At 39.2% G+C, this 25,927-nt stretch overlaps 1 protein-coding gene across 4 annotated transcripts in view; it reads left to right on the top strand.

The window, feature by feature from the left end:
- The window catches only part of KIF13B (kinesin family member 13B), a 200,931-nt gene that overhangs the window by 4,217 nt on the left and 170,787 nt on the right, over nucleotides 1–25,927 (top strand). For all 4 annotated transcript variants that reach the window (XM_054499490.2, XM_054499489.2, XM_054499488.2 and 1 more), the window contains exon 2: nucleotides 13,491–13,584. In XM_054499490.2, coding sequence (XP_054355465.2) covers nucleotides 13,491–13,584 — 94 coding nt within the window. The remainder of the gene's footprint in view (nucleotides 1–13,490; nucleotides 13,585–25,927) is intronic.

Here is a 25,927-nt window from a genome sequence, read left to right as displayed (position 1 = left end):
GGTTCATGCCTGTGAAGAAATGACTGCCATGGGCTTGAAAAGAAAATGCCTGTGAAAAGATTAGATTAAAAGGTAAACAGCTGTAGCAGTCTGCTAGTTACTAAGTGCCAGGTGAATGACAGGGAAATAAGGGAATCGAGAGGAGTTTAGACTTCACTGAGGAGGGTGAACTTTGGTTGGAATTCCAGGGAGGAAGCTTATGATGTGAGCACGGGGGAGGGAATGGCATGGATTCTTCGAGGAGGAAAGTATAGCCTGAGAGTGAGGACACAGAGACTAGAATGAGTAAAGCAGGTTTAGGCAGCAGAGATGAGATCTGCCTGCCAGAATGGAGATTCTGTGAGGATAGCTAGAGAATGATGGGATGGGAAAGGTCAGGTGGATTGCAGGAAGCCCTGAATGCAGCCAGGCCAGAAGTCCGGTCCTAGGGTGGCTGGTTCACACACTCTGTTTTGCTTCTTGGGACCTTGTGTGGGGCTTGGACACAAACACAACGGAGAAAGATTGCTAGATCCCAAAGCAAGATTGGAAGCTTCAGTAGATGACCGATTTCTGGCATAGCTGGGCAGGATTTAAAAGCGCTTGCTGAAAATGAAGCCTTGTGAATGGGAAGCATAAGGAAGTTGGTCAAAATTAAGCAGCTGTGAATCAACAGGCAAAGGAAAAACCCAGCAAGTGCGAGGAAGCTTAGAAGATGCTGATAGTCAGTGAAGACAGAGGTGACCCTTAGGAAATGAAGGGACAGGAGAAGGTGGCTTTGACCCCTGGGGTCATTGGTGATTCTTCAGTCTTCTCAGAGAGATCACTGACAGATGTGGAGCCAAGGAGGACCGTGGATGGAAATTTCTGGCAGTATTTGCTAAAACAGAAGATACTTGTTTTGTCAGCATCTGCTTGATATGCTAATGGTGAATGAGACACACATGTATTACAACACTGTTTTGTTTCTACTGTCAACTCGGAGACTGAAATTTGGATATATGCACATAGGGCCAGAGGCATTTTGAGAAGAAGGTATACTCTTAAATTCTTTTCCCCAAATCTCCTGTTTGTTTGTTTCTTTGTTTTTATTTATTTATTTTTTGGGGGACAGGGTCTCCCTCTGTTGCCCAGGTTGGAGGGCAGTGGCATGATCATCACTCACTGCATCCTCAACCTCCTGGGCTCTAGCGATATTCCTGCTGCAGCCTGCTGTGGAGTTGGTACATAGGTGTGCACAACCATGTCTGTCTAATTTCAATATTTTTTGTAGAGATAGGGTCTCAGTTTGTTGCTCTGGCTGGCCAGACCTCCTTTCAAGAAATATACATTTATAATATAAAATACAATGTTGTTTAATTGGCATTAGCTTTTACCCTCTCACCTCCATAAAACAATAACTGTCTGACTTTTCCACTTCTTAAGTGCTGAAAATAGAAGAAACCACTGACAAAACTATTAATTAAGGAGATGGATTGAAGTGCTGATTGAGTGGAAATGGATGTATTGATCTTTATGCTTGCTCGTCATGTTCCCCTTGTGTTTGGCAGAGCATGTTCTTAAAACAAAACAAAACAAAACTCAACCAAGATGAGCAGTGTGCCCTGTGACCCGGGAAGTGCGTGAAACTAACTTGTCCACTCCACGCAAGTCCATGACTTAACTGTATGGGGCTTTTGCTCTGAGGAGATAAAGATATCTTTAGAAAATGGTATCCATTAGTCATTCATTTCAACAGTGTTGATTGAAGAAAAAGAAAATAGCTGCTTTTTGACAACTTTCTATTTGTGAGCAATGGAGTTCAGTGCTTTTTAATGCATTATTTTATTCTTCAAACCAGACTTTGAAAAGGAATTGTAGGCCAGGTGTGGTGGCTCACCCCTGTAATCCCAGCACTTTGGGAGGCCGAGGTGGGTGGATCACTTGAGGCCAGGAGTTTGAGACCAGACTGGTCAACATGGTGAAACCCTGTCTCTACTAAAAATACAGAAACTAGCTGGGTGTGGTGGTGAGTGCCTGTAATCCCAGCTACTCAGGAGGCTGAGGTGGGAGAATCGCTTCAACCTGGAAGGTGGAGGTTGCAGTGAGCTGAAATCGCACCACTGCACTCCAGCCTGGGCGACAGAGCGAGACTGTCTCAAAAAAAAAAAAAAAAAAAAAAAAAAAAAAAAAGTAGTAATTGTAGCATTTCTATGTAACAGAACCTCGGAGAGGTTAATTAACATTCCCAGAATTACAAAACTCACCTGTGCTTTTACTACAATGTTGGACATGATTATCTTTAAGGGGATCTTGCTATCCTGAGATTACACCATTTTCAAAGATGTGCAGGATACACTGGAAGCATAAGTCTTGATCTTCCATCAAAGGAGCTCCCAGTCTTGTTGATAATAAGATGCACGTGTGAGTTCATTGGAAGAATATATGTACCTAGTGCACTGACGGCAGCCAATCATGAATTAAAGAAATGGGGGTGGAATTTGAGAACAGCACAGAAGACAGCACGAGCAAGCCCCTTGGCTCCAAGTCCCACCGGGGTGACGTGGAGGAATCCAGATGGGTGCTGCACATACAGTGGGTTTGTGTCGGCATCTGAGGAGCACTGAACTTGGGGAATCCCCTGCAAAGTCTCTGATTTAGATGACTAGGTGAATGCTGGTGTCATTAACTGAATCAGAAGCACAGGAGAAGCAGGTTTTAGGGTGGAGGTGTGGGAAATGATGAGTTCTAGTCTCAGACAGTCAACAGTATGTCGTCAGTGCTTATGTGCTGTGTACCATGCCTGCAACTATGAATAAGATGCAGTGTGTGCCTGGAAGCAACTCAGCACAATTGAGTTTTAGGTGTCTGAAGTGCAGCCAGGGGGATGGATCCAGAAGGCCATTGTGAATATGAGTCTGAAACGAAGGGACTAGACATAGGTGTAGATTTGGGAGTCATTACTGTAGGTAGAAGATAGAGCACCTCAGGTGTGTCTGTGACAGAGGCGGTCACAGAGGCCAAGAAGAGCAACCTCAGGAGAATCAGGTGAAAGCAATGTTGTGGATGCCTAGGGAGGAAAAATGTGTCAAAAGAGTGAAAGGTCAGCAATCACGTGTCACAGGAATGGCCGCGTGATTAACACAGAATTGTGTTCAGTGGATTTGGCGTTATGATGGTCAGTGTTAATTTTCAGGATAATTTCACTGAAATGAATTAATTGGTGTTGGGCATTGGCAGTGGGCTGAGGAGTGAGTGGGCGTGCCAGTATGGAGGTAGCGAGTCTCAAGAACATTCCTCCGAGAAGCTCCAGGTAGAAGGGGAGGGTTCAGAGTGGTACCTGGAGGGGTAGGTACCTTTAAAAAAAAAAAAAAAAATTTTTGGAGATATTTGAACCTTGTATAGATAGAGCCAATAGATAGAAGTTTTTGAAATATGGGAGGAAGAGAATAATTATATAATGAGAAAGCCCAGGAATTTCAAGATTAATTTTCTTGATGGGGTAGAATGTGAGGTTATTGAAAGTAGGAGGAATTGGGTGAGCTGGCATCTTCTGAGTAGTGAATGTGTAGGAATGTGGTTGAAGGACCCTAACTGTATTTTCTATCTATTGAGGGTACTGGGGTCATCCATTCCGAGTTTTTTCTTCTTGGTTTTTAGATATAAGTCACATCCCCAAAGTGTACCATTCACTGGGTTTTAGTTTACTCACAGACTTGTGCAGCCATCATTAGTATACAATTCCAGAACATTTTCATCACCCCACAGACGAACCTTGTAACTGTTAGCAGTCACTCTCCATTTCCCACTTCCCAGCCCCTGGCAACCACTAATCTACTTCCTGACTCTGTGGATTTGCTTATTCTGGACATTTAATACATGGAATCCTATATTATGTGGGCTTTTGTATCTCGCTTCTTTCACTTGGTATAATGTATTCAGGGCTTATCCATGTTTTGTCATGAATCAATACTTCATTCTTTTTATAGCTGAACAACATTCTATTACACAGATATGCCGTGTTTTGTATTCATTCATCAATTGATGGGCATTTGGCTTGTTTCCAGTTTTTGGCTATTATGAATGATGCTGCTTTGAACATTTATGTACAAGCTTTTGTGTAGACATGTGTTTTCATTTTTCTCAGATACACATATATATATAGGAGTGGAATTTTGGGGTCATATAGTAACTAACTTTTGAGGAACTGTTTTCCAAAGCATCTGAACCATTTTACATTCCCATAGAAATGCATGAAAGTTCCACTTTCTCCACATCCTCACCAACACTTGTTCTTGTCTCTCTCCATGAGTGTTGCTATCCTAGTGGGTATGAGGTGGTATCTGATTGTGGTTTAGATTTGCCTTTCTCTGGTAGATAATGTTGAGCATCTTTTCATGTGCATATTGGCCGTTTGTATAGCTTGAGAGAGATCTCTGTTCCCATCTTCCCCTTATTTCAAAAACTATGTCTTTTTATTACTGAGTTGTAAGACTTCTTCATACATTCTGTATACCATTCTGTTATCAAATAGATGATTTGCAAATATTTTGATTTTATGGGTTTCCTTTTCACTCCCTTGTGTCCTTTGATGCATGAAAGTTTCAGATTTTGATGAAGTCCAGTTTATTTTTAGTTGCTTGTGATTTTGCTGTGATTTCTGAGAAACCGTTATCTAACATCATGTGGATTTTCATTTGTTTTCTTCTAAGAGTTTGATAGGTTTAGCTCTTACATTTAGATCTTTGATCCAGTTGGAGTTTTGAATGTGGTGTGAGGTAGGGATCCAACTTCATTCTTTGGCATGTGGATATCCAGTTGTTCTAGAACCATTTGAAGAAAAGACTGTTCTTTCTCCATTAGATTGTCTTGGTACCCTTGTCAGAATCAATTGACCATAACTGTGACAGTATGTTTCTGGACTCCCAATTCCATTCCATCAATTTATATATGTCTTTCCTTATGTAAGTACCACACTGTCTTGATTACCCTACCTTTGTAGTAAGTTTCGAAACTGGGAGTCAAGTCCTCTGACTTTGTTTTTCTTTTTCAAGATTGTTTTGGGTATTCTAGTTCTGCCTTATGAGGTTTTTTTTTTTTTTTTTTTTTTTTTTGAGACAGTCTCACTCTTCTCACTCAGGCTGGGGTGCAATGTCATAATCTTGGCTCACTGCAGCCTCTGCCTCCCGGATTCAAGAAATTCTCCTGCCTCAGCCTCCTAAGTTGCTGGGATTACAGGTGCCTGCCACCCCGCTTGGCTAATTTTTGTATTTTTGGTAGAGACAGGGTTTCACCATGTTGGCCAGGTGCCTTATGAGTTTTTAAATACCTGTTTCTTAGTCTTCTGAGGTTGATTGGTTTCTTTTTTAAACTGTTTGTTTGTTTAGAGATGGAGTCTCATTCTGTTGCCCAGGCTGAAGTGCAGTGGTGTGATCATAGCTCACTATGGCCTTGACCTCCTGGGCTCAAGATGTCTTCTCACCTCAGCCTCCCAAAGTGCTAGGATTACAGGCATGAGCCACTGCACCCAGCTGATTCGTTTCTTGAGTATGAACATTTTATGTTTTTGGTCACACAGGATTATTTTATTTGTTTTCAGGTATGGGGTCTTGCTCTGTTGCCCAGGCTGGAGTGTAGTAGCACAATCATAGCTCATCACAGCCTGTAACTCATGGGCTCAAATGATCCTTCCATCTCAGCCTCCTGAGAAGCTGGGCTACAGGTGCATGCCACTACACTTGGCTAATTATGTTTTTAACATTTGTTTTAGGGACAGGTTCTTTCTGTGTTGCTCAGGCTAGTCTTGAACTCCTGGCCTCAAGTGATTCCCGTGCTTCAGACTCCCAAGTAGCTGGGGGATTATTTTAATTATTTTCACACTATCACATCTCCTCTCCTAACCTGGCATCTCATTCTTATGTTAGCCATGTTAAAGCTCAGTTGTATTTTAATCTTTTATTTATTTAATACATTTTCATGTTTACTAGTAACAATATAAAAGTAGTGATTAGGATATTTTACATATCTCTTTTTAGAAAACAAAGACCAATTTGCTTTTTACTTATATGGTATCACATAATTTTTTTTCTCCCAGGGTCAGCAGATCTCAATAAAAAAGGGGGTCCCAAGTAACTTATAAATAGAACAAAGTAGTATAAGTAGTGTTTCCTGCTATGCCATTAAATATTACATTCCAATTGGGAAAACAAGTCCTTCCTACATAAATATCATTGATGAATATTTTATTTATGAACATGTGTAGAGAAGGAAAAGTATTGGGTATGTGACACTAATTGGTTGAAAATAGGATCACATGTGGCATGCAAACTTTGCGGTTGAATAAGTAAATCTTACAAATAGCTTATTATCTACCTTTAAAAAAATGAACCCAAATGAATTTAAGAGTAAATTATAGTTAGATATTTAGGAACATGACTGGTAGATAAAGGGAGGTACACCTATGTTTCTGCATAGTAGATTTGGCTTGGAAATTATTATTAATTTTCTGGATAATTAGAAAATGAGAATTAGAAAAGCAGATTATTTTGTTCAAACTGAGAATGACGCGTTTCCCCAGATGCAACCTGAGTTATGTAAAGGGAGTCTCCCAGGCCCTGCCCATGTTTTACTATGATGTCACTGGGTGCGAGCCATAGCTGATGTGTACAGCGAAGAAAGACTTGTTTTAAATTATTGTTCACTTTTACAAGGTGACTAATATGCTGACTGAATAAACTGAGTTGTCAACTGTTGATATTTTAATATTCATTTTGGGGAATTTGCCCTGGAAAGGAATCTTGTTTGGGAAATAATACGGAATCTTTAATAATGGTGGAATAAATTAATTTCTTCCTTTTTTTCCTTCCTCCCCTTCCTTCCTGCTTCCCCCTTCTCCCATCCCCCTTCCCTTTTTCCTTTTTTTTTTTTTTTTTTCCTTTCTTTCCTTTCCTGGCTCAGGGGTATGTCAAAGCATTTGTGGTTCTGAGTACTGTAAAGCTTGATTACTCATGAAATAAACTTACAGTACTACTTTAAGATCACTCTGGTTTTTAATTGCTTCTTATACATAGTACTAATTAAATTATCTTGTTATTTTAGGCTTCACTATGAATAAACTGTTGTCCATGTGTTACTTATAATAGTATTGAGTGCTATATTTTAAATTGTGAAATACAATATAATATTTACCATTTTAGCCTTTGAAGTGCACAGTTCAGTAGCGTTGAGTACATTTCACATTGTTGTATCACCATCACCACCATCTATTCACAGAATGTTTTTCATCTTGCAAAACTGAAACTCCATCTCCATTAAATAACAATTCCTCTTTCTCATTTTCCCCCAACCCTTCATAACCCCCATTCTACATTGTGTCTCTAAGAATTTGACTACCCTAGGTACCTCATATAAGTGGAATCATAGTTCTTTTGTGACTTGCTCATTTCACTTAGCATGGTATCTTCACGGTTCATGATATGGTGCATCAGAATTTCCTTCCTTTTTAATTAAGGCTGAATACTTTTCCAGTGTATGTATATACATTTTGTTTATCCGTTCGTCAGTGGGTGCTTGGGTTGCTTCTGCATTTTAGCTGCTGCTATGAACACGGGTACACTTTAGTGCTGTTTTTACAAAGGCAGTGCATAGCAGCTAGGCTCTTTTTAATTTAGTATTTTAAGCCAAGAGAAAGGTGTTGATCTTTTGGATTTTTGGTAGGTGTTTTTTGTTTGTGTTTCCAGGCTAAATTTAAGGCTTAAATTTGTAACTGCTATTTAATCATTGTTTTGCCTTTTTTTTTTCTTCCAGACAGGGTCTCCCCCTGTTGCCCAGGCTGGAGTGCAGAGGCGTGGTCTCGGCTCACTGCAACCTCTGCCTCCCGGGTTCAAGTGATTCTTCCGCCTCAACCTCCCGAGTAGCTGGGATTACAGGCGCCCACCTCCACGCCCGGCTAATTTTTGTATTTTTTGTAGAGATGGGGTTTCACCATGTTGTCTATGCCACTGCTTTGCTTTCTAAGTGCTATATATAGCAAGAAGTTTTCAGTGGCGAGTGTGTCATATTTAAAATCTTGTAGCAACACAATTTAATTCAGCTAGTAACATTTGATGGTACACTAGCTGTAGCATTTTATATCGAAATGTATTTCATTTTAAAATGCTTTTCATATATCTGACCCTTAAGCTTGCTTCAGATCTCACTGCCTTTATTTGCTTGGCTATGTGTCCTAGATGTTCTGCCCATATACATATTCTCAACAGTCCTTTGAAAAGCCTTCTCTTACTCTCCTTCAATCGACAGGGTTGGGGTGGGAATTTTATTTGACAAAAAAGATTGAAATAGTGAAGATGGTTGTTTACATATTAAAGACCATCTTTGATGGGTGTTAGATGTAAGGGACATTTGTAAGTTGCCATCTCTAGGACAAAATGAGTTTAGGTTAGATGTATTAGTTATTAGGTGATTTTTTTGTATCATTTTGGATTTTCTAGGGATTGGTCCCTTAATCATACCATTTAATTCTTCCAAGTTATTGGTTTTATCTGATGATATGCATGGTGTAGGGGGTGGCAGAGGGAGAAGCTGTTAAGAGCATAGGAGAGAAACGTGAATACTGAAGGACAGTATTTGGCGCCCTTCTTAATTGAAGATCATTTGAAATGAAGGAACTGCACTATTGTGGGGGAAATATTTGATGAACCACCCATTTTTTTCAGGCCTGCATTCTAGATGTATTCTGTATGAGAACTGCGCTTGCAGTTCTTCTGTGCAGACCAAATGTTCTTGGAAGAAACTAATGACCAACTTTGTGGTGGGTGGTGAGTCACAGTAGATTTCTGGAGAGTTGATAATGTGCTTGTGTATGATATAGATTTGACTGTAAGGAGCCAGCTGATACAATATGGTCAGATTCCATTAAGCAGTGGTTTTAAGAAACTCTCATGGACCTCTGGGCCTGAGGAAGTGAAGAGGTAAAATTGCATGTTTGAAAAATTGTTGCAGTGTGGCTGAAACTTTCTTGCAGCATTTCTGTGATAGTCTAGAGCAGATTTAAACACAAAACATTAGAAATAGACTTTAATGCTAGTTGACCACGGTAGAACAGATTTGGCTTTTTTGGGTCTGTGTTTCCACATTTAGGTAAAACATAGCTCTAAAGTTTTCCTTTTGATTCTCTTTGCTCTTTGCTTGAAAAATGTGTTGGCTAAAAGAGAGACCACTAACTACTTAGTACTTTTTGCATACGTATTTGAGAATAAATGTAACATAACTGATGTGAGAAAAGTTAAGTTTTGGCCAGCACAGGGAAGGAAGTTTTTCTTTTGTTTTGCTTTTTTTGCATTTGGCTTAATTATGTGAGTTAAAGTGAAAAAAACAATTACCTTTCTTGAGAGTGGAAACACTCTTAAGTTATAATGAATATAACATTGACATTTGGCCAAGGTTCTTTAGGAAGTACAGAATAACTCTGACATGGTACCTTTCCTTAGAGCTTATCTTTTTTTTTTTTTTTTTTTTTTTTTTTTTTTTAAAGATGGAGTCTTGCTCTGTCGCCCAGGCTGGAGTGCAGTGGCGTGATCTTGGCTTACTGCAACCTCTGCCTCCTGGGTTCAAGTGCTTCTCATGCCTCAGCCTCTCGAGTAGCTGGGACTACAGGCACATGCCACCACGCCTAGCTAATTTTTTTGTATATTTAATAGAGACGAGGTTTCACCATGTTGGCCAGGCTCATCTCAAACTCCTGATCTCAAGTGATCCACCCCTCTCTGCCTCCCAAAGTGCTGGGATTACAGGCATGAGCCACTGTGCCCGGCAGAGCTTATCTTTTAGTAGCGGAGATAAGGGAAACAGAAACAGGTTCATACTTTGGGTCAGAAAAATATAAGAATATAAAAATATAAGAGCATAAACAAGCCATGGTCTTTACTTTTTTAGAACAGCTGTATTGAGACATTATTCATGCCCCAGACAATTCAACCAATTCAGTGTTTTTAGTTTGCTCACAGTTGTACAGCCATCAGCACAATCAATTTTAGAACATTTTCATCACCCCTGAAAGAAAACTGTACCTGTTAGCAGTCACTCCTTGGCCCTAGACAACACTAATTTATTTTGTCTCTATAGATTTCCCTATTCTGGATATTTCAAGTAAGTGGAATCATACAATGTATGGTTTTTGATGACTGACTTTTTTCACTTAGCGTTAGCTTCATACACAGTGTAGCTTATATCAGTTCTTGATATAGTTTGGCTGTGTCCCCACCCAAATCCCATCTCGAAGTGTAGCTGCCATAATTCCCTTGTGTTGTGGGAGGGACCCAGTGGGAGACAATTGAATCATGGGGTCAGTTTCTTCCATACTCTCCTCGTGGTAGTGAATAAGTCTCACGAGATCTGCTGGTTTTATAAGGGGAAACCCTATTCGCTTGGCTCTCCTTCTCTTCTCTGCCGCCATGTGAGATGTACCTTTCACCTTCTGCCACGATTGTGAGGCCTCCCCAGTCATGTGAAACTGAGTCCATTAAACATCTTACTTTTGTAAATTGCCCAGTCTCGGGTATGTCTTTATCACAGTGTGAAAATGGACTAATACAGTTCTTCGTTCCTTTTTATTGCTCAGTAGTGTTCTGCGCTAGGGATATACCACATTTACCCATTGGTCAGTTGATGGACATTTGGGTTCTGTCCACTTTTTGGCTGTTATGAGTATCCAAATAATGGTACTGTGAACATTTGTGTACAAGTTTTGTGTTCTCATGGATATGTATCTAGGAGTGGAATTGCTGGGTCATATGGTAATGCTGTTTAACTTTTTGAGGAGCTGCTGGACTATTATCCGAAGTGACTGCACCATTTTACATTCTCACCAGTAATGTATGAGGGTTCTAATTACTCCACACCCTTGCCAGCCCTTGTGATGATCTGTCTTTTTGATTATAGTTATCCCAGTGGGTGCGAGCTGGTATTTCATTGTGGTTTTGATTTGCATTCCAATGTTGAATGATATGGAACATCTTTTCTTTTGCTTATTGGCCATTTTTGTATCTGTTTTGGAGAGACATATATTCAGATCCTTTGCCTATTTAAAAATTTGATTATTTGTCTTTTTTTTTTTTTTTTTTTCTTTTTGAGACAGGGTCTTACTCTGACACCTAGGCTGGACTGCAGTATTGCCATCACAGCTCACTGCAGCCTTGATCTCCCCGCCTCAAGCCATCCTCCTATCTCAACCTTCTGAGTAGCTGGGACCATAGGCTCCCACCACCATGCCTGTCTATTTTTAAAAACTTTTTTTTTTGTAGAGACAGAGTCTCTGTGTTGCCCAGGCTGGTCTCAAACTCCTGTGCTCAAGCAGTCCTCCCAGTTTGGCCTCTCAAAGTGTTGGGATTACGGGCGTGAGCCATTGCACCTGGCCTATTTGTCTTTTTATTATTGAGTTGTAAGGGTTCTTTATATATTGTGATGCAAGTTCCTTATTAGATACATGATTTGCAAATACTTTGATTCCCTTTTTCATTGTTGCTGGTGTCCTTTGAAGCACACAAATTTTTAATTAAAAAAAATTTTTGTTTTTAGAGACAGGATCTCTTTTGCCCAGGCTGTAGTGCAGTGGCACAGTCATAGCTCACTGTAACCCTGAACTCCTGGGCTCAAAGGATCCTCCCACCTCAGCCTCCCCAGTAGTTGGAACTATAGGTGTGTACCACCATGCCTGGCTAATTTTTTGTTGTTTTTTTTAGACGTGGGGGTCTCACTATGTTGCCCAGGCTGGTCTTGAACTCCTGGCCTTAAATGATCCTCCTATCTCAGCCTTCTAAAGTTCTGGGATTATGGGCATGAGCCACCATGCCCAGCCCCAGAGTTTTTGATTTTGATGAGGTCCAGTTTATCTTGTTGTTGTTGTCTGTGTTTTGGGTGTTCATTTCCTAACCCAAAGCCATGTGGATATACACTTTTGTATTCTTCTAAGAACTTGATAGTTTTAGTTTTTACATTTAGCCCTTTGATCTGTTTGGAGTTTTGAATGTGATGTGAGTTAGGGATCCAACTTCATTCTTTTGCCTGTGTATATCCAGTGTCTCACCATTTGTTGAAAAGACTATTCTTTCTCCATTGGGTTGTCTTGGCACCGTTGTCAAAATCAATTGACCATAAATGTGACAGTATATATTTCTGGGGACTCAGTTCTATTCCATTGATTTATATATGTCTTTCCTTATGTAAGTACTGCACTGTCTTGATTACTGTGGCTTTGTAGTAAGTTTTGAAATTGGAGGGTGAGTGCCCTCTTTTTCTTTTTCAAGATTGTTTTGTCTATTCTGAATTTTTTGCATTTCTGTATGGATTGTCAGACCTTGTTGGTTTTTGTAAAAAAGCTAGTTGAGATTTTAATAGGATTGCCTTGAATCTTGTAGATCAATTGGGGAATATTGTCATCTTAACAGTATTGTCTTTCAGTTCATGAACATGCAGTGTCTTCCCATTTGAGTCTTTAATTTCTTTAAAAAGTTTTTTTTTTAAACTGATATATCACAGTTGTACATATTTTTGGGGCATAAGTGATGTTTTTCTTTCTTTTTTTCTTTTCCCCCGAGGCAGAGTTTTGCTCTTGTCTCCCAGGCTGGAGTGCAGTGGCACGATCTCAGCTCACTGCAACGTCTGCCTCCTAGGTTCAAGCGATTCTCCTGCCTCAGCCTCCCTAGTAGTTGGCATTACAGGTGCCCACCACCATGCCCGGCTGATTTTTGTATTTTTAGTAGAGACAGGGTTTCATGTTGGCCAGGCTGGTCTTGAACTCCTGACCTCAAGTGATCCACCCGCCTCGGGCTCCCAAAGTGCTGGGATTACAGACGTGAGCCACCGCACCCGGCCATGTGTTATTTTGATACATGTATACAATGTGTAATGATCAAATCAGAGTAATTGGGATATCCCTCACACGTCTTTAATTTCTTTCAACAGTGTTTCGGAATTTTCAGTGTACAAATCTTGCATTTCTTTTACATTTATTCTTAAGTATTTTGATATTTTTGATGCTATTATAAATGAAATTGTTTTCTTAATTTCACTTTCAGATTTTTCATTGTTGGTCTATAGAAACACAACTGATTTTTATATATTCTTGTATTCTGCGTAACTTGTTTATTCTCAGATTTTTAGCGGATTTCTTAGGATTTTCTCTGTCTTAGGATTTACTTCTTGCTTTCCAATCTGGATGTCTGTTGTTTATTTTTCTTGCCTAACTGCCCTGACTAGAATTTCTAGTACAGTGGTGAGTAGAAATTGGATAGCAGACATCCTTGTCTCATTCCTGATGTAGGGTGGGAAGCTGCCCAGTCCTTTACCATTAAGTGTGATGTTAGCTGTGGGTTTTTGTTGGTGCTCCTTATCAAGTGGAGGAAGTTTTTTTTATTCCTACTTCATTGAGTGTTTGCATTATGAAAGAGTACTGAATTTTTGTCTTTTCTGAATTTTGCCTTTTCTGAAATAAATTACTTTTTTAAATGACTGTTTTTCTTGTTTTTTGTCCACAGAGACTGACTTGCATACCAAATGTGTGGTGGATGTGGATGCAAACAAGGTTATTCTTAATCCTGTAAATACGAATCTTTCCAAAGGAGATGCCCGGTGAGTTAAGAAACAGTGCTATGCTCAATGGATGTTTAAGTAACTGGAAGCAACTGTGGCTGCTGAATTAAGTTGCATTGAATAGACATCGAATGCCTACCCTGTAGAGACATATTGCCATCTTCCATGAGCCTGTACTCAAGTTGAAGAGATGAAGTCTATAATATGGGATGACAGTATGCCTGAATGAGTATTAGAGATAGTAATTGTATTAGAAGCACACAGAAGAGAGTGAGTGTTACGTTGAGAAGCAATTGAAGAAGGCTTTTTGAAGGAGGTGCAGCTGGCTGGAGGATTAGCTAGGATGTAAATCGGTTCCTTAGCATGAATGGCTTTCACTTCTGCCAGTTCAAATGCTGTCAGAGCCCATTTCAAGTGCTAAATTCATGAAGGTATGCCTGCAGCCCTCAGTGATTTCTTTCCTCTAAATACCTGTCAATTATAATCTGTCCTACCTAATTTAATGATTATAGATTGTTTTGGATTGTAACTTCCAGCTGTACAGTGGATTTTAATGTCTTTGGGGGAAAGAGACTCGGGGGCTGAGGATGAATATTTGAGCATCATTTCTAGATGTGGTTGGTAGTATGAACAAAAGGAAAGGGAAGAACATAAATTTGGGGCAGGAAAAGATTATTTTGGGTTTTCTTAGTAAATGGAGGACAGTAAATAAGCTGGGATCAGATTACAGAAGACCTGGAAAGCAGATGAGGAAGTTTGGCCTGTATTTTTGTCAGTAAGATTTTGTTTTTGACAGTTTTTGAGTATTATGATTGAGGATCAAGGTGGATTAGGAAAAGTTGTTGATTGGCAATGTAAAGAATGGGTCAGAGTGGGGATAGGCTGACCTTTTCTGGAGATCAGCTGTATCAGAGATGTTTTTGTACTGGCCCTGAAAGTGGAGAGGACAGGTGAAAGACATTTGGCATGAGGCTTTGTGCAAAGTAGGATTCATAAATCCTTCTAGAACCAGTGCTGTATTTGGCACTCAGCAGATATTCTTTTGACTTGAGTTTAATTGAGTTGAAAAGAGCACTGGGCCGGGCGCAGTGGCTGACGCCTGTAATCCCAGAACTTTGGGAGGCCAAGGCGGGCGGATCACGAGGTCAGGAGATCAAGACCATCCTGGCTAACATGGTGAAACCCCGTCTCTACTAAAAATACAAAAAATTAGCCGGGCGTGGTGGCGGGCGCCTGTAGTCCCAGCTACTCGGGAGGCTGAGGCAGGAGAATGGCGTGAACCTGGGAGGCAGAGGTTGCAGTGAGCCGAGATCACGACACTGCACTCCAGCCTGGGCGACAGAGCGAGACTCCGTCTCAAAAAAAAAAAAAAAAAAGCCCTGGATTTGGAGAAAATCTGAAATCGAATCCTTCATTATGTTATCATAGTTATTTTTAATTTTTTTGAACCTGTCTTACGTGTCTCACAAAGGTTTTTTCCCACAAAGATCAAATAAATTAGTGATTTTTAAAAGATCTTGCAAAGTGTTCTCTACATGGGCAGGTTTATTGTTATTAATGTAGAGACACATACAGCAAAATGTATAGCTTGATGAATTTTCATAGTGAACACATTCCTTATAATATAAGTGGCGCCCAGATAAGAAACAGAACGTTGCTAGCATGGTAAGAGACTACATCAGGAGAAGTAGTTTTTCTTTTTTTTCTTTTCTTTTTTTTTTTTTGAGGCAGAGTCTCACTCTGTCACCCTGGCTGAGGTGCAGGGGTGCCATCTCGGCTCACTGCAGCCTCCGCTTCCTGGGCTCAAGCAATTCTCATGCCTCAGCCTCCCAAGTAGCTGGGATTACAGGCGTGCACCACCATGCCCGGCTAATTTTTGTATTTTAGTAGAGACAGAGTTTTGCCATGTTGGCCAGCCTGGTCTCGAACTCCTGACCTCAAGTGATCCACCTGCGTCAGCCTCCCAAAGTGCTGGGATTACAGGTGTGAGCCACCACACTGGGCCAGTTATTACATTTTTTTTTTTTTGAGACTGGGTCTTGCTGTGTTGCTCAGGCTGAAGTGAAATGGTCGCGATCTTAGCTCACTGCAACCTCCGCCTCACCAGGTTCAACCAATTCTCCTGACTCAGCCTCCCGAGTAGCTGAGATTACAGGCATCCACCATCACGCCCAGCTAATTTTTGTATTTTTAGTAGAGAAGGGGTTTCACCATGTTGGCCAGGCTGGTCTCGAACTCCTGACCTCAGGTGATCCGCCTGCCTTAGCCTCCCAAAATGCTGAGATTACAGGCGTGAGCCACCACACCCGACCGGTTACTACATTTTTAAGCCAAAATATATTCAATTCAATACTTGAGTATAGATGTCTACCAAGAAATCACCTAGTTCTAGAGAAATTTCAGCTTTGCAAGGCAGAAACTTTATTTTACTCAGTTTGCTTAATGTTGAGTGGAGTCTTGGGGACTAACATGCCATCTCTTAAGGAGACAGGCAGGACCTCTGATTTTATGTTTACAGTGAATAAAATGTTAATCTCAGCAATCCACTCCTCTCCTTCTTGGTATCAGCTAATTGGAAAACGAGGTCAAAACATTGCTGTGAACATAGGATAAGAAAGAAAGGACGTTTTTGTCAAATATGGAAAAGATAAATGACGAACTCTTCCTATTCCACACCACTGCTCGGAGCACTCTCCTGACTGAAATACTTGAATTCACCAGATCAGTCTAGTTCTTCTGTGTATAATCCTGGATACACATGGATACATTTTATCACTTATTTGCTCGTGCAGAGCTGTACTTCTTATACTACTAGAACAATTAATATCTTTTTGGAATTATCTTCTTCCCCTCAATTAATTTTCTAGATTGGTTCTTGGGATTTTCCAAATCTTCGTCAGCAGTATATTTCTAAATTGCTTCCCTTTAACTGACTAAATCTTTAGGCCTTATTTTATTTGAATTATATCTTGAAACTTATTAAACTTTTATCCTATAATAAATTTTTGTTGTTGTTGTTTGGAAGCCATGGTGAGATTGTAATAAAACATTAATGCCTGTCACCATGGTAGGGAAAGTAGTTTCTTTTTTGTTTGTTTGGGGTTTTTTGTTGTTGTTGTTGTTTGTTTTTGAGACAGGGTCTCCCTGTGTTGCCCAGGCTGGAGTGTGGTGGCACGATACAAATAGTTTCTTAAGCTAAGTTTTATCTTCTATTTTTGCTTCTTTCTCTCCTCTACCCACCAAACAGGCCTTTCTTTGCTAACTCTGGCTAAAAAGTTAATTGGTATACTTAAAACGTTGCCTTAAAAGGGATTAAGGTGCATTTTCCCATGCAGAGTGGGAGCCTCCACTGTATGAATCATTTGTGTTATAAAAGTTGAGGCATAGGTGAGTTTGGAAAATGGGGAGTGCATTTTCCCATAGGAACTGTCAGTTTCAAGTGGAAAGTTTAAGGTAGTGACTAGTTTAATCCACAACTCGAACATACTTTTTTTCTTTTTTGTCTCATATCTTTTTTTAAAAAATATATTCTGTCTCAATCTTCGCATTTCACTGCAATAATATTAAATAGCTGTGTACACAAGGGCCGAGACTGAATAAAATGAATAATCATTCTTTCTGCTTTATGGAGGACATTCTTATGTGGAAAAGGCTTTTTTTTTTTTTTTTTTCCTCCCCTGCTGCGGGTGCGTGGTGATGAAAAGCACAGTGACTGCTGCTTCACTGTGGTGTCTTCGTGCCCAGGGCACCAGCAGTTTCCCCTCCATCATGTTCGTGCCACCAGCACAAATGTCAACACAGTGAGGAAGGCAGATGCGTTAGTATTGTTATGAAAATAATCCCAACCTCCAGACTCTCTGAAAAGCTGTGGGGAACCCCCCAAGAGTCCTCAGACCCCGATTTGAGGGGTTTAATCCAGTTTATAAGCTTCTAAGAACCAAATAGATGTCCCTGGTTTATTTTTTAAAAGATTTATTGAGATATAATAGTAAGACAATACAATCCGCCCCTTTAAAGTGAACCATTCAGTGGTTTTTATTACACTTACTGAGTTGTGCAACCTGCACCACTATCTGCTTGTACGTCATTTTTATCACCATGTTAATTAATCCAGTTTGTGTCTCTGTAGATGTGAGATTTGCCTGTTCTGGACATTTCCTATAAATGAAATCATACATGATGTGGTCTTCTGTGATTGGCTTCTTAGCATTAGGTTCTTGAGGTTTATCCACTTCGTAGCATTTATCAATACTTCATTCCTTTTTATGATGAAATAATAGTTTTATCACATTTTGTTTATCCATTCATCAGTTGATGGGCATTTGGATTGTTTCTACTCTTTTGGCTTCGTGGATAATGCAGCTTGTGTACAAGTCTTTGTGTGGACGTGCGTTTCATTTCTCTTAGATTCATTTCTAGTTATGGAACACTTCTGGGTCATATGGTAACTGTATTCTGAACATTTTGAGGAATTGCCAAACTGGTTTCCAAAGCTGCTGCACCATTTTACATTCCCACCAGCAATGTGTGAGAGTTCCAGTTTTTGAAAACTCTCATTTACTGTAAAGAAAATGGAGGTAACTCTGGCTAATTAAAGAGTGCATATCCTGCCTCAAGGCATTCAGATTACAATGAAAAAGCAAAACCAAACATAGTGCTGTCCAAGCCAAACACTCCTGGCCAGATTCAGCCCTTGGCTACTGATTTAGAACCCCGGGTTCTGGTAAACTAGATTCTGGTATATTTCTCTATTGAGCAGTACCTACTTATTTTAAAACAAGGTTTTGAAAAATTTGAGCAAAATTAAAAAATATAATATACAAAAAGTTCTAAAGAATGAAACACTTTTATGTACTTATCAGTTTAACAAATCCTTTCCAATGCAGTTTAAACCTATGTGAACTGCCTTCTGTTCATATAGGAACCCTTTCCCTCTCCACCACAGTTAACCACTTTCTTGAATTTGATCTTCTTTCCCTTTTATTTCTTTACATTTTCACTTTATGGAGGACATTCTTATGTGAAAGAGGCTTTTTTTTTTCCCCTGCTGCGGGTGCGTGGTGATGAAGCGCACAATGACTGCTGCTTTTTTTTAAGCATATTTGTAAGTTGTTTGCCCAGTATTATGTGTACATGAATGCCTTTTTCTAGTGAAAGGCCAGATGGGTGACTCGAAAAAGTTTCACTATTCTTATAAAATATAATGCATGATTTTTAAAGACCAAAAAAAAAATGTTAAAAGGAGCTAAAAATAATATCACCCACTTAGCTTGGGGGAGAAAGCTCAAACTTGGTATTTTATCAAATTTCCTGTTCTTTCTTTTTTTTTTTTTTCTCTTTTGTGTTTCTTTTTTTTTTCTTTTAGATTCCAGGGGTACACATACAGGTTTGTTACAAGGGTGTATTGTGGCCGGGCATGGTGGCTCATGCCTGTAATCCCAGCAGTTTGGGAGGCCAAGGCGGGCAGATCACTTGAGGTCAGGAGTTCGAAACCAGCCTGGCCCACATGGTGAAACCCCCCATCTCTACTAAAAATACAAAAATTAGCCAGGCATGGTGGCGGGCACCTGTAATGCCAGCTACTCAAGAGGCTGAGGCACGAGAATTGCTTGAACCTGGAGGGCGGAGGTTGCAGTGAGCCAAGATCGTGCCACTGCACTCCAACTCAGGCGATAGAGTAAGACTCAGTCTCAAAACAAAACAAGCAAACAAACAAAAAAAACAAGGGTATATTGCGTAATGTTGAAGTTTGGGCTTTTGTTGATCCTGCCATCCAGACAGTGAACATAGTACCCACTGGGAGTTCTTCAGCTCTTGCCTCCTCCTCCTTCCCTTCCCCCTTTTGGAGTCCCCAGTGTCTGTTGTTCCCATCTTTGTGTCCATGTGTACCCAGTGTTTAACTCCCACTTTCAAGTGAGAACATGCAATATTAGGTTTTCTGTTTCTCTTTTGTTCTTTTAAACAAAATCAGGACATAGGCTTTCCCCTCTTGTCTTATTTGCAATGAATTTCAAGAAAGTGTGCTGTGAAAATTGTTGTAGTATATACTTCCAGCTCTTTTAGAGACTGAAACAGGGAGCTATACCTCCTCAGAGGTGCTGCTTTAAATATCAGAACCAAAACCTGTCAGGAAAGAACACCTCTGTGTAAGTTGCACTTTTCAGTTCCTTGGTCAAGTGTGAGTCCATTTGCTTCCTTAGCCCTCTGTCTTCTATTACGTGTGTGTGGTTTGGGGGGTGGGGCGGGTATGCGCATTAACACAGTGCTAAAGACATCAGCCTAGAGTTTATCCTGTCTTTCTTTCTTTTCTGTTTTGTTTTGTTTGTTTGTTTGTTTTGAGACAGGGTCTCATTCTGTTGCCCAGGCTGGCGCATAGTGGTGTGATCACTGCTCACTGCAGCCTCCGCCTCCCAGGCTCAAGTGATCCTCCCATCTCAGCCTCCTGAGTAGCTGGGACTACAGGCAGGTACCACCATGCCTGGCTAATTTTCATTCTTTTTTTTTGTCCTCTCCACCCCCAAGTGTAAGGTTTTGAGACCACAACGTTTGGAGGTTGAAAGCATTTGGAGGTTTAGGTGTCAAGATCTTCATTAACCTGAACACTGATTTTTTTGGTGTTCTGTGAGTTGACTTATTCTTTAGAACAGGTGGGGAAGATCCTCTAACATGGATGAAAGTAGCCACAGATGGCACAAATAGGCAGAGACTGTTCTTGTTTTACAGTAAAATATGATGCCCTCTCCATCCCCCATGTGTCATGTTTAACCTAATGAACAATAGATAGTGTAAAGGTTACAGCTGCCAGTCTAATGGGAAGACTGAGATGTTGATCACACCATCTTTTTTAGTAAGGTCATTAAAAATCTTTTTGTTCCTTCTGATAGTTTTACTAGACATGAATTTAGTCAGTATCATTAGGTAATTAATGAGTACCTAACATGAACAAAGCACACCCAACCCTTCTTTGGAGCTTCAGTGTACTCTGACCTTGGTGGATGTACAGATTGGAGCCCTTAAAGTGTGTGCAGAATTAAGTGAGTTTGACCCATGTCCATACACTTCTCTTGCAAACTATATTGCATAATGCTACTGAGGGGAGGGCCTTATGGCATACATGAAGTCATTTTCAGACTAATTCCTTGTCAGTGGAAGGCATCATTAGGTCATATTAGATAATGACTTTTTAGATTTCTCTACTGCTATATGGATGCTAATTTAAATAGCGATTTTAATTGAAGGAAGTCATGCAAAATGTAATTATGGTACCCACAATAGACCTGTTTGTTCTCTCTGCTGTGAAATGACTTGAGTGGGGCTAATATTTCTCCTCAAATAGAGTCTGCTCCTCTGGAGAACAGTACGTGGTATGTTTTAATTTCATAATGGGGCTCTTCCTCAGGGAGCCTGTCCCGCTAATTATGTTAGAGTACAGTGGGGAGAGCGTGGTTCTGTGTACTCAGAAGTTGTATATGATTCCTCAACCTCTCCCTTTAAAAAGAATACTGTGATCATTTACTACTTTTGAATATACTTGTGAAAATGAATCAGGGAGACTCTTAAAAGCTAAAAAGATAAGAAAATATGTGTGGTTGAATGCATATCATTGCATAATTAATGGAAGCAGATAGTCAAATTGCAGCAAATACAAATTTTGCAAAGTTTTACCAGCAGAGTCTAGCTGGTTGCCAAAATAAACTGGTAGCCAATAGACTGCTACTATAGAATTTGATATTTTAGCATTATCATTGAATATAAATATTATTTTGCTCATGCTTTTGCTACTTTTGGTGCAGCAATAAGAAGGAATAAACTTTTTAAAAAATACAAGAAAAGAGTCTTTCTTTAGCTCTGTGCTTGAAATACTACTTGGATACTAACATTTGATATGTGGACTCAGGGTTTGTGTTTATGGTTAGTTGCCAGCTCTAGATTAAGTTAGTTATGGATAATAGGAATTACGTGTCTTGAGTTTCCCTAGAATTCTGGATTCAGCATAAAGTGGTCAGATTGCATATAATATATTAAATAAAATATCTAATTATGAACACAGTTTAGGCAACTACCAGGTCCTACTATTGCATTTTTTTTTTTGGTTGATTTTGCTTAGTTTTTTTGACAGTACTTTTTTAGGGCTCTTTGTCTCAATCTCTAGGGTAGGAGTTGTTACTAATATAAATCAGATACTGTATAAGAATCTAGATTTCTGTTTTAAAGATGGAGGGAGCAGTATTCCTTGAGGAAATGTGACGTGAGAAACCCATTCAACCACAAAAGTTGTTGTATCATAACATGTTTATAATTTTTTCTGATGCATTCAATATTTGAAAATTAACAGTGTGCCAAGTATCAAGCTAAGAGGTTAATCTTTACCAATCCTTAGTTCCATTAAATTTATGGTGTTATTAATTTTTTTACATGATGTATCTATAAGCATACTAGTAAAAAAAGCAAAACAAAAAACTGGAAAGCAGAAAAAGAAGTTAAATTATTCTGTTGTATACCTTGTTAGATTTTGCACACTGAAATTTGAAATGATTCGATTTGTTTAATTTTGAGAATTGTATTTTCTTGTGAGAAAGTTTTCTTTTACAAAGAAAACAGTTTAGAACTCTGGAGTCCTCAAACTTCTTCCACAGAGTTCTTTTAAAAAGCACAGGTATTTTATAGATGGTAAATTTCACCTTTGCTTAACTTCTATCAAACGTAATTTATATATACTTCTAATTAAGTAAAAACTTATATAGGATGGGTCATAATTATTAAGAGTAGTGACTGTCTTTATGTTTTGACCTGTATATACAAGTCAGTAATCCTTTTGTTCCACTTTTAGGAAAATTGAAATAGAATTTATATAAAGATCATCGAATATGTAAAAGTTTTATTTGCAATTTAATTTTTAAAAACTTTTGTTATGGAGAATTTAAAAGATATGCCAATTTAGGCAGAATAGTATAATAGTATAATGAACCTCCATGCTCTTGTCACTCACCCCTGAAAACCATTAATTTGTGGCTGATACTGTCCTAGCTACATCTTCATCCCTGTCTTCTTCCCCATATTTTGAAGGAGATTGGATTTCACCCACAGATGTTTTAATGTATCTTTTATTATTTGTAAACATAACCGCAACACCATTATCATATCTAAACAATTTAAAATAGGTGTGAGGAGGAGGAAAAAAATATAGTGAGGTGGTGGCATCAAATTTTCAGTGTTTAAATGCCCAATTGTCTCATAAAGTCTTTTTTTCCCCAAAGTTTGTTTTGGATAGGATTGAGATGTGGTCTGCACTTTGAGGTTGGGTGATGTGGTTTTTAATTTATTGGCTCCTCAGTTGTTGAAGAAGCCGGATCATTTGTTCTGTCCTGTGGATGAATTAATAAGTGAATTTATTACAGGAACTAGATTATCCTTATTTAGTCAAACGACAAACCTTGTTTATTTTCCTTGTAAATATTTTCATTCCAGCATTCCTTTTCATTCTTCTGACATTACCCTAGGGAAGGGTAATGCCTTGTGTTTAGATGACAACGTAGCCTTCTAACCGGTTTCTGGAACTCACCATCACCAGACCGATCTTCAAGCCTGCTCCTGCTTCCTGTAATCTCTTTCGAATCTAGAGCATTTATGATTTCTACTCACTGAGAAATGCCACTATGTAGGTGGCATCTTTTATATGTTTGTCCCACATTGTTTTCTAATATTTGTACTGCTTTGCTTTTATCTATGTATTTTGAAAACTCCCTTCCCTTCAGGCTGTGGCTGCTAGAAAGTGGGGGCCGCTGCGGCTTCTTGCTGGTCTTTTGGTGGTCTGCACTAGATGCCTCTTGATTGATTGCAGTGGTTCTGTTAGTGCTCGTTCTCAAAGGCCTCCTGCTCTGATATTACCCTCAAATAGTAATTTGAAGGGTGATTTGCAAGTCTCGAGTTGAAATTTCTGAAGGGTACTTCTCAAGATAACAGAGCCTGATGAGCTATCTTCTTCCACCCCACTCTATGATAGAGTTCAGTATTCTAGCAATGGCTGTCCTTGTCCACTAGATAGATAGATAATCTTGCTTGGACGGTGCAGAAGGGCGACATTTGCATTACTGTAACCTTTCTCGACTCCCAAAACATCACAGCCTTTGTTTTGCTTTTGTCACTTTGACAACAATCTTTTGTGTCAATGCTGTTTCATTGGTTGTATTTTATTTTTATTTTTTAAGCCATTATAGAGCTAGGTTATATTTTAAGTTTGATGTTTCTTTGTGATCTAATATTAGGATTATACTGTAGAATAAATTTCCATTGGGAAGAATTTCCTGAAGATTAAACAATTCTGTTTATAATGTGTAGATTAGAGATTGCATACTCAGGCACCATAGTCCATATTTTACCCAGAGATATGTTTTGTTTGGCCTGAAGTTGGAACATTTAAAAATCAGGTTTTGTATAAAGATTCAGATTCATTGTGTTTCTTAAATAATCTGAATCTGGCAACACTGGGTTTTCTGCCCTCTTCCGGCCCCCAACTGTTCCATTCCGTCATTTATATGATTAGCCAGGCCCCTGTAGGCCTTTTCCTTTTCAACCTTGGTGTAGATTCTTACTGGCTTCAGTCACAAAAGATGTCCTTTCCTGAGCTTGGTCCTGGGTTTTGAAGCTCACATTACTTTTTCTTTCCTCTAGGTTTTTTTGTTTTTGTTTTTTTGTTTTTTTGTGTGTGTGTGGTAAAATACTCACAAGAAAATTAATTATTTAACCATTTTTATGTGTATACAGTTCAGTGGTGTTAAATACATTCATAATGTTGTGTAACCATAGCACTATTCATCTTCAGAACTCTTCTTAAAAACTGGAACTCTGTGCTCATTACATACGAGTTCCCCATTCCTCCCAGCCCTAGGCCCGGGCAACCACCATTTTATTGTCTATATGATTTTGACTACTCTAGGGACCTCATGTAAATGGAATCATACAGTATTTATTTTTTGTGTCTGGCTTATTTCACTTAGCATGTCCTCAAGGTTCATCCATGTTATAGCACATGTTAGAATTTCCTTCCTTTTTAAGGTTGAATAATACTTCATTGTATGGATAAACCACATTTTGCCCATCCCTTCATCAGCCAATGGCCACTTGGGTTGCTTCCACCTTTTTCCTCTTGTGAGTAATGCTGCTGTGAACATGGGTGTGCAAGTACCTCTTCAAGACCCTACTTTCAGTTCTTTTGGGTATAGACCCAGGAGTGGAATTGCTGGATCTCACATTACTTTTCGAGACCATCAGTCTCTGCACTCTGAATCTGTCATGTTCTCAGTTTTTTCTTTAGCTTATTAAGAAGTGTAGCCATGTGAATTCCCTAATTGTTGACATGACTTTGTTTATAAATTATTAAATATTCTTGATGTAGTGTTCAAATTAATACATTAGTTTGCAAAAATGTAAAGTGCTACTCTTATTAACTATTTCTCTTTAAAAATGTTTATATTAACATAATGACTCTTGTTTTTAAATGAATTAAAATACACACACACACATGTACTTTAGAGACAAAGTCTCACTCTGTCACCTACACTGGAGTGCAGTGGTGTGATCATAGCTCATTATAGTCTTGAACTCCTGGGCTCAAGCAGTCCTCCTACCTTGGCCTCCCAGAGTTCTAGGACTGTAGGTGTGAGCCACTGTGCCTGGCTGTAAAATATTTTTAAAATTTCTCAGTTTCTAATTCAAAAAATATCTATCAGCTATAACCCATATAAACAAAAGCTGTTATTTCCCTCACTAATATTTAAGAGTGTAAAGGGGTTTTGATACCAAAAAATTTGAGAATCTCTGATCTAGATAACGTGCTAGCACAGGTTAATTAAATTGTTTGAGGTACTCACCACAATTTTAGAACATTATAACATTTTCCCCCATATAAGCAATGTCACATAAATGTGTAAATCATCCCTGGGTTGCTACAGATGCTTATTTACCTGTGGTATTTCTGAAGTGCCTAGCATTATTAACTAAAACATTTTGAGCAAGTAGTTCTATAAGTACAGCGTTCCAGCTTAGAATGCCAAGAAATGTAAGTATTCCCTCTCTTTTTGGGGTTAGGGTGGCAAGGATTCCCTGGTTCTAAACCTCTCTGATTGTTCTCTTGCTATTGATAGAGAGGGTTTGTGGATAAACAATGGGAACAGGATTTGAAGAACCAAGATGGAATTTTAGTGTCATATGGGATTTTTTAGAAAGCTTTTTTCAGATGGAGTCTCACTCTGTCAGCCGGGCTAGAGTGCAGTGGCATGATCTCTGCTCACTGCAACCTCCACCTCCCGGGTTCAAGCAATTCTCCTGGCTTAACCTCCCGAGTAGCAGGGATCAAAGGCACGTGCCACCATGCCTGGCTAAT

The sequence above is a fragment of the Pongo pygmaeus genome, chromosome 7 (assembly GCF_028885625.2).
Source record: "Pongo pygmaeus isolate AG05252 chromosome 7, NHGRI_mPonPyg2-v2.0_pri, whole genome shotgun sequence".
Taxonomy (NCBI): domain Eukaryota; kingdom Metazoa; phylum Chordata; class Mammalia; order Primates; family Hominidae; genus Pongo; species Pongo pygmaeus.
This window is presented reverse-complemented; position numbering and strand designations above follow the sequence as displayed.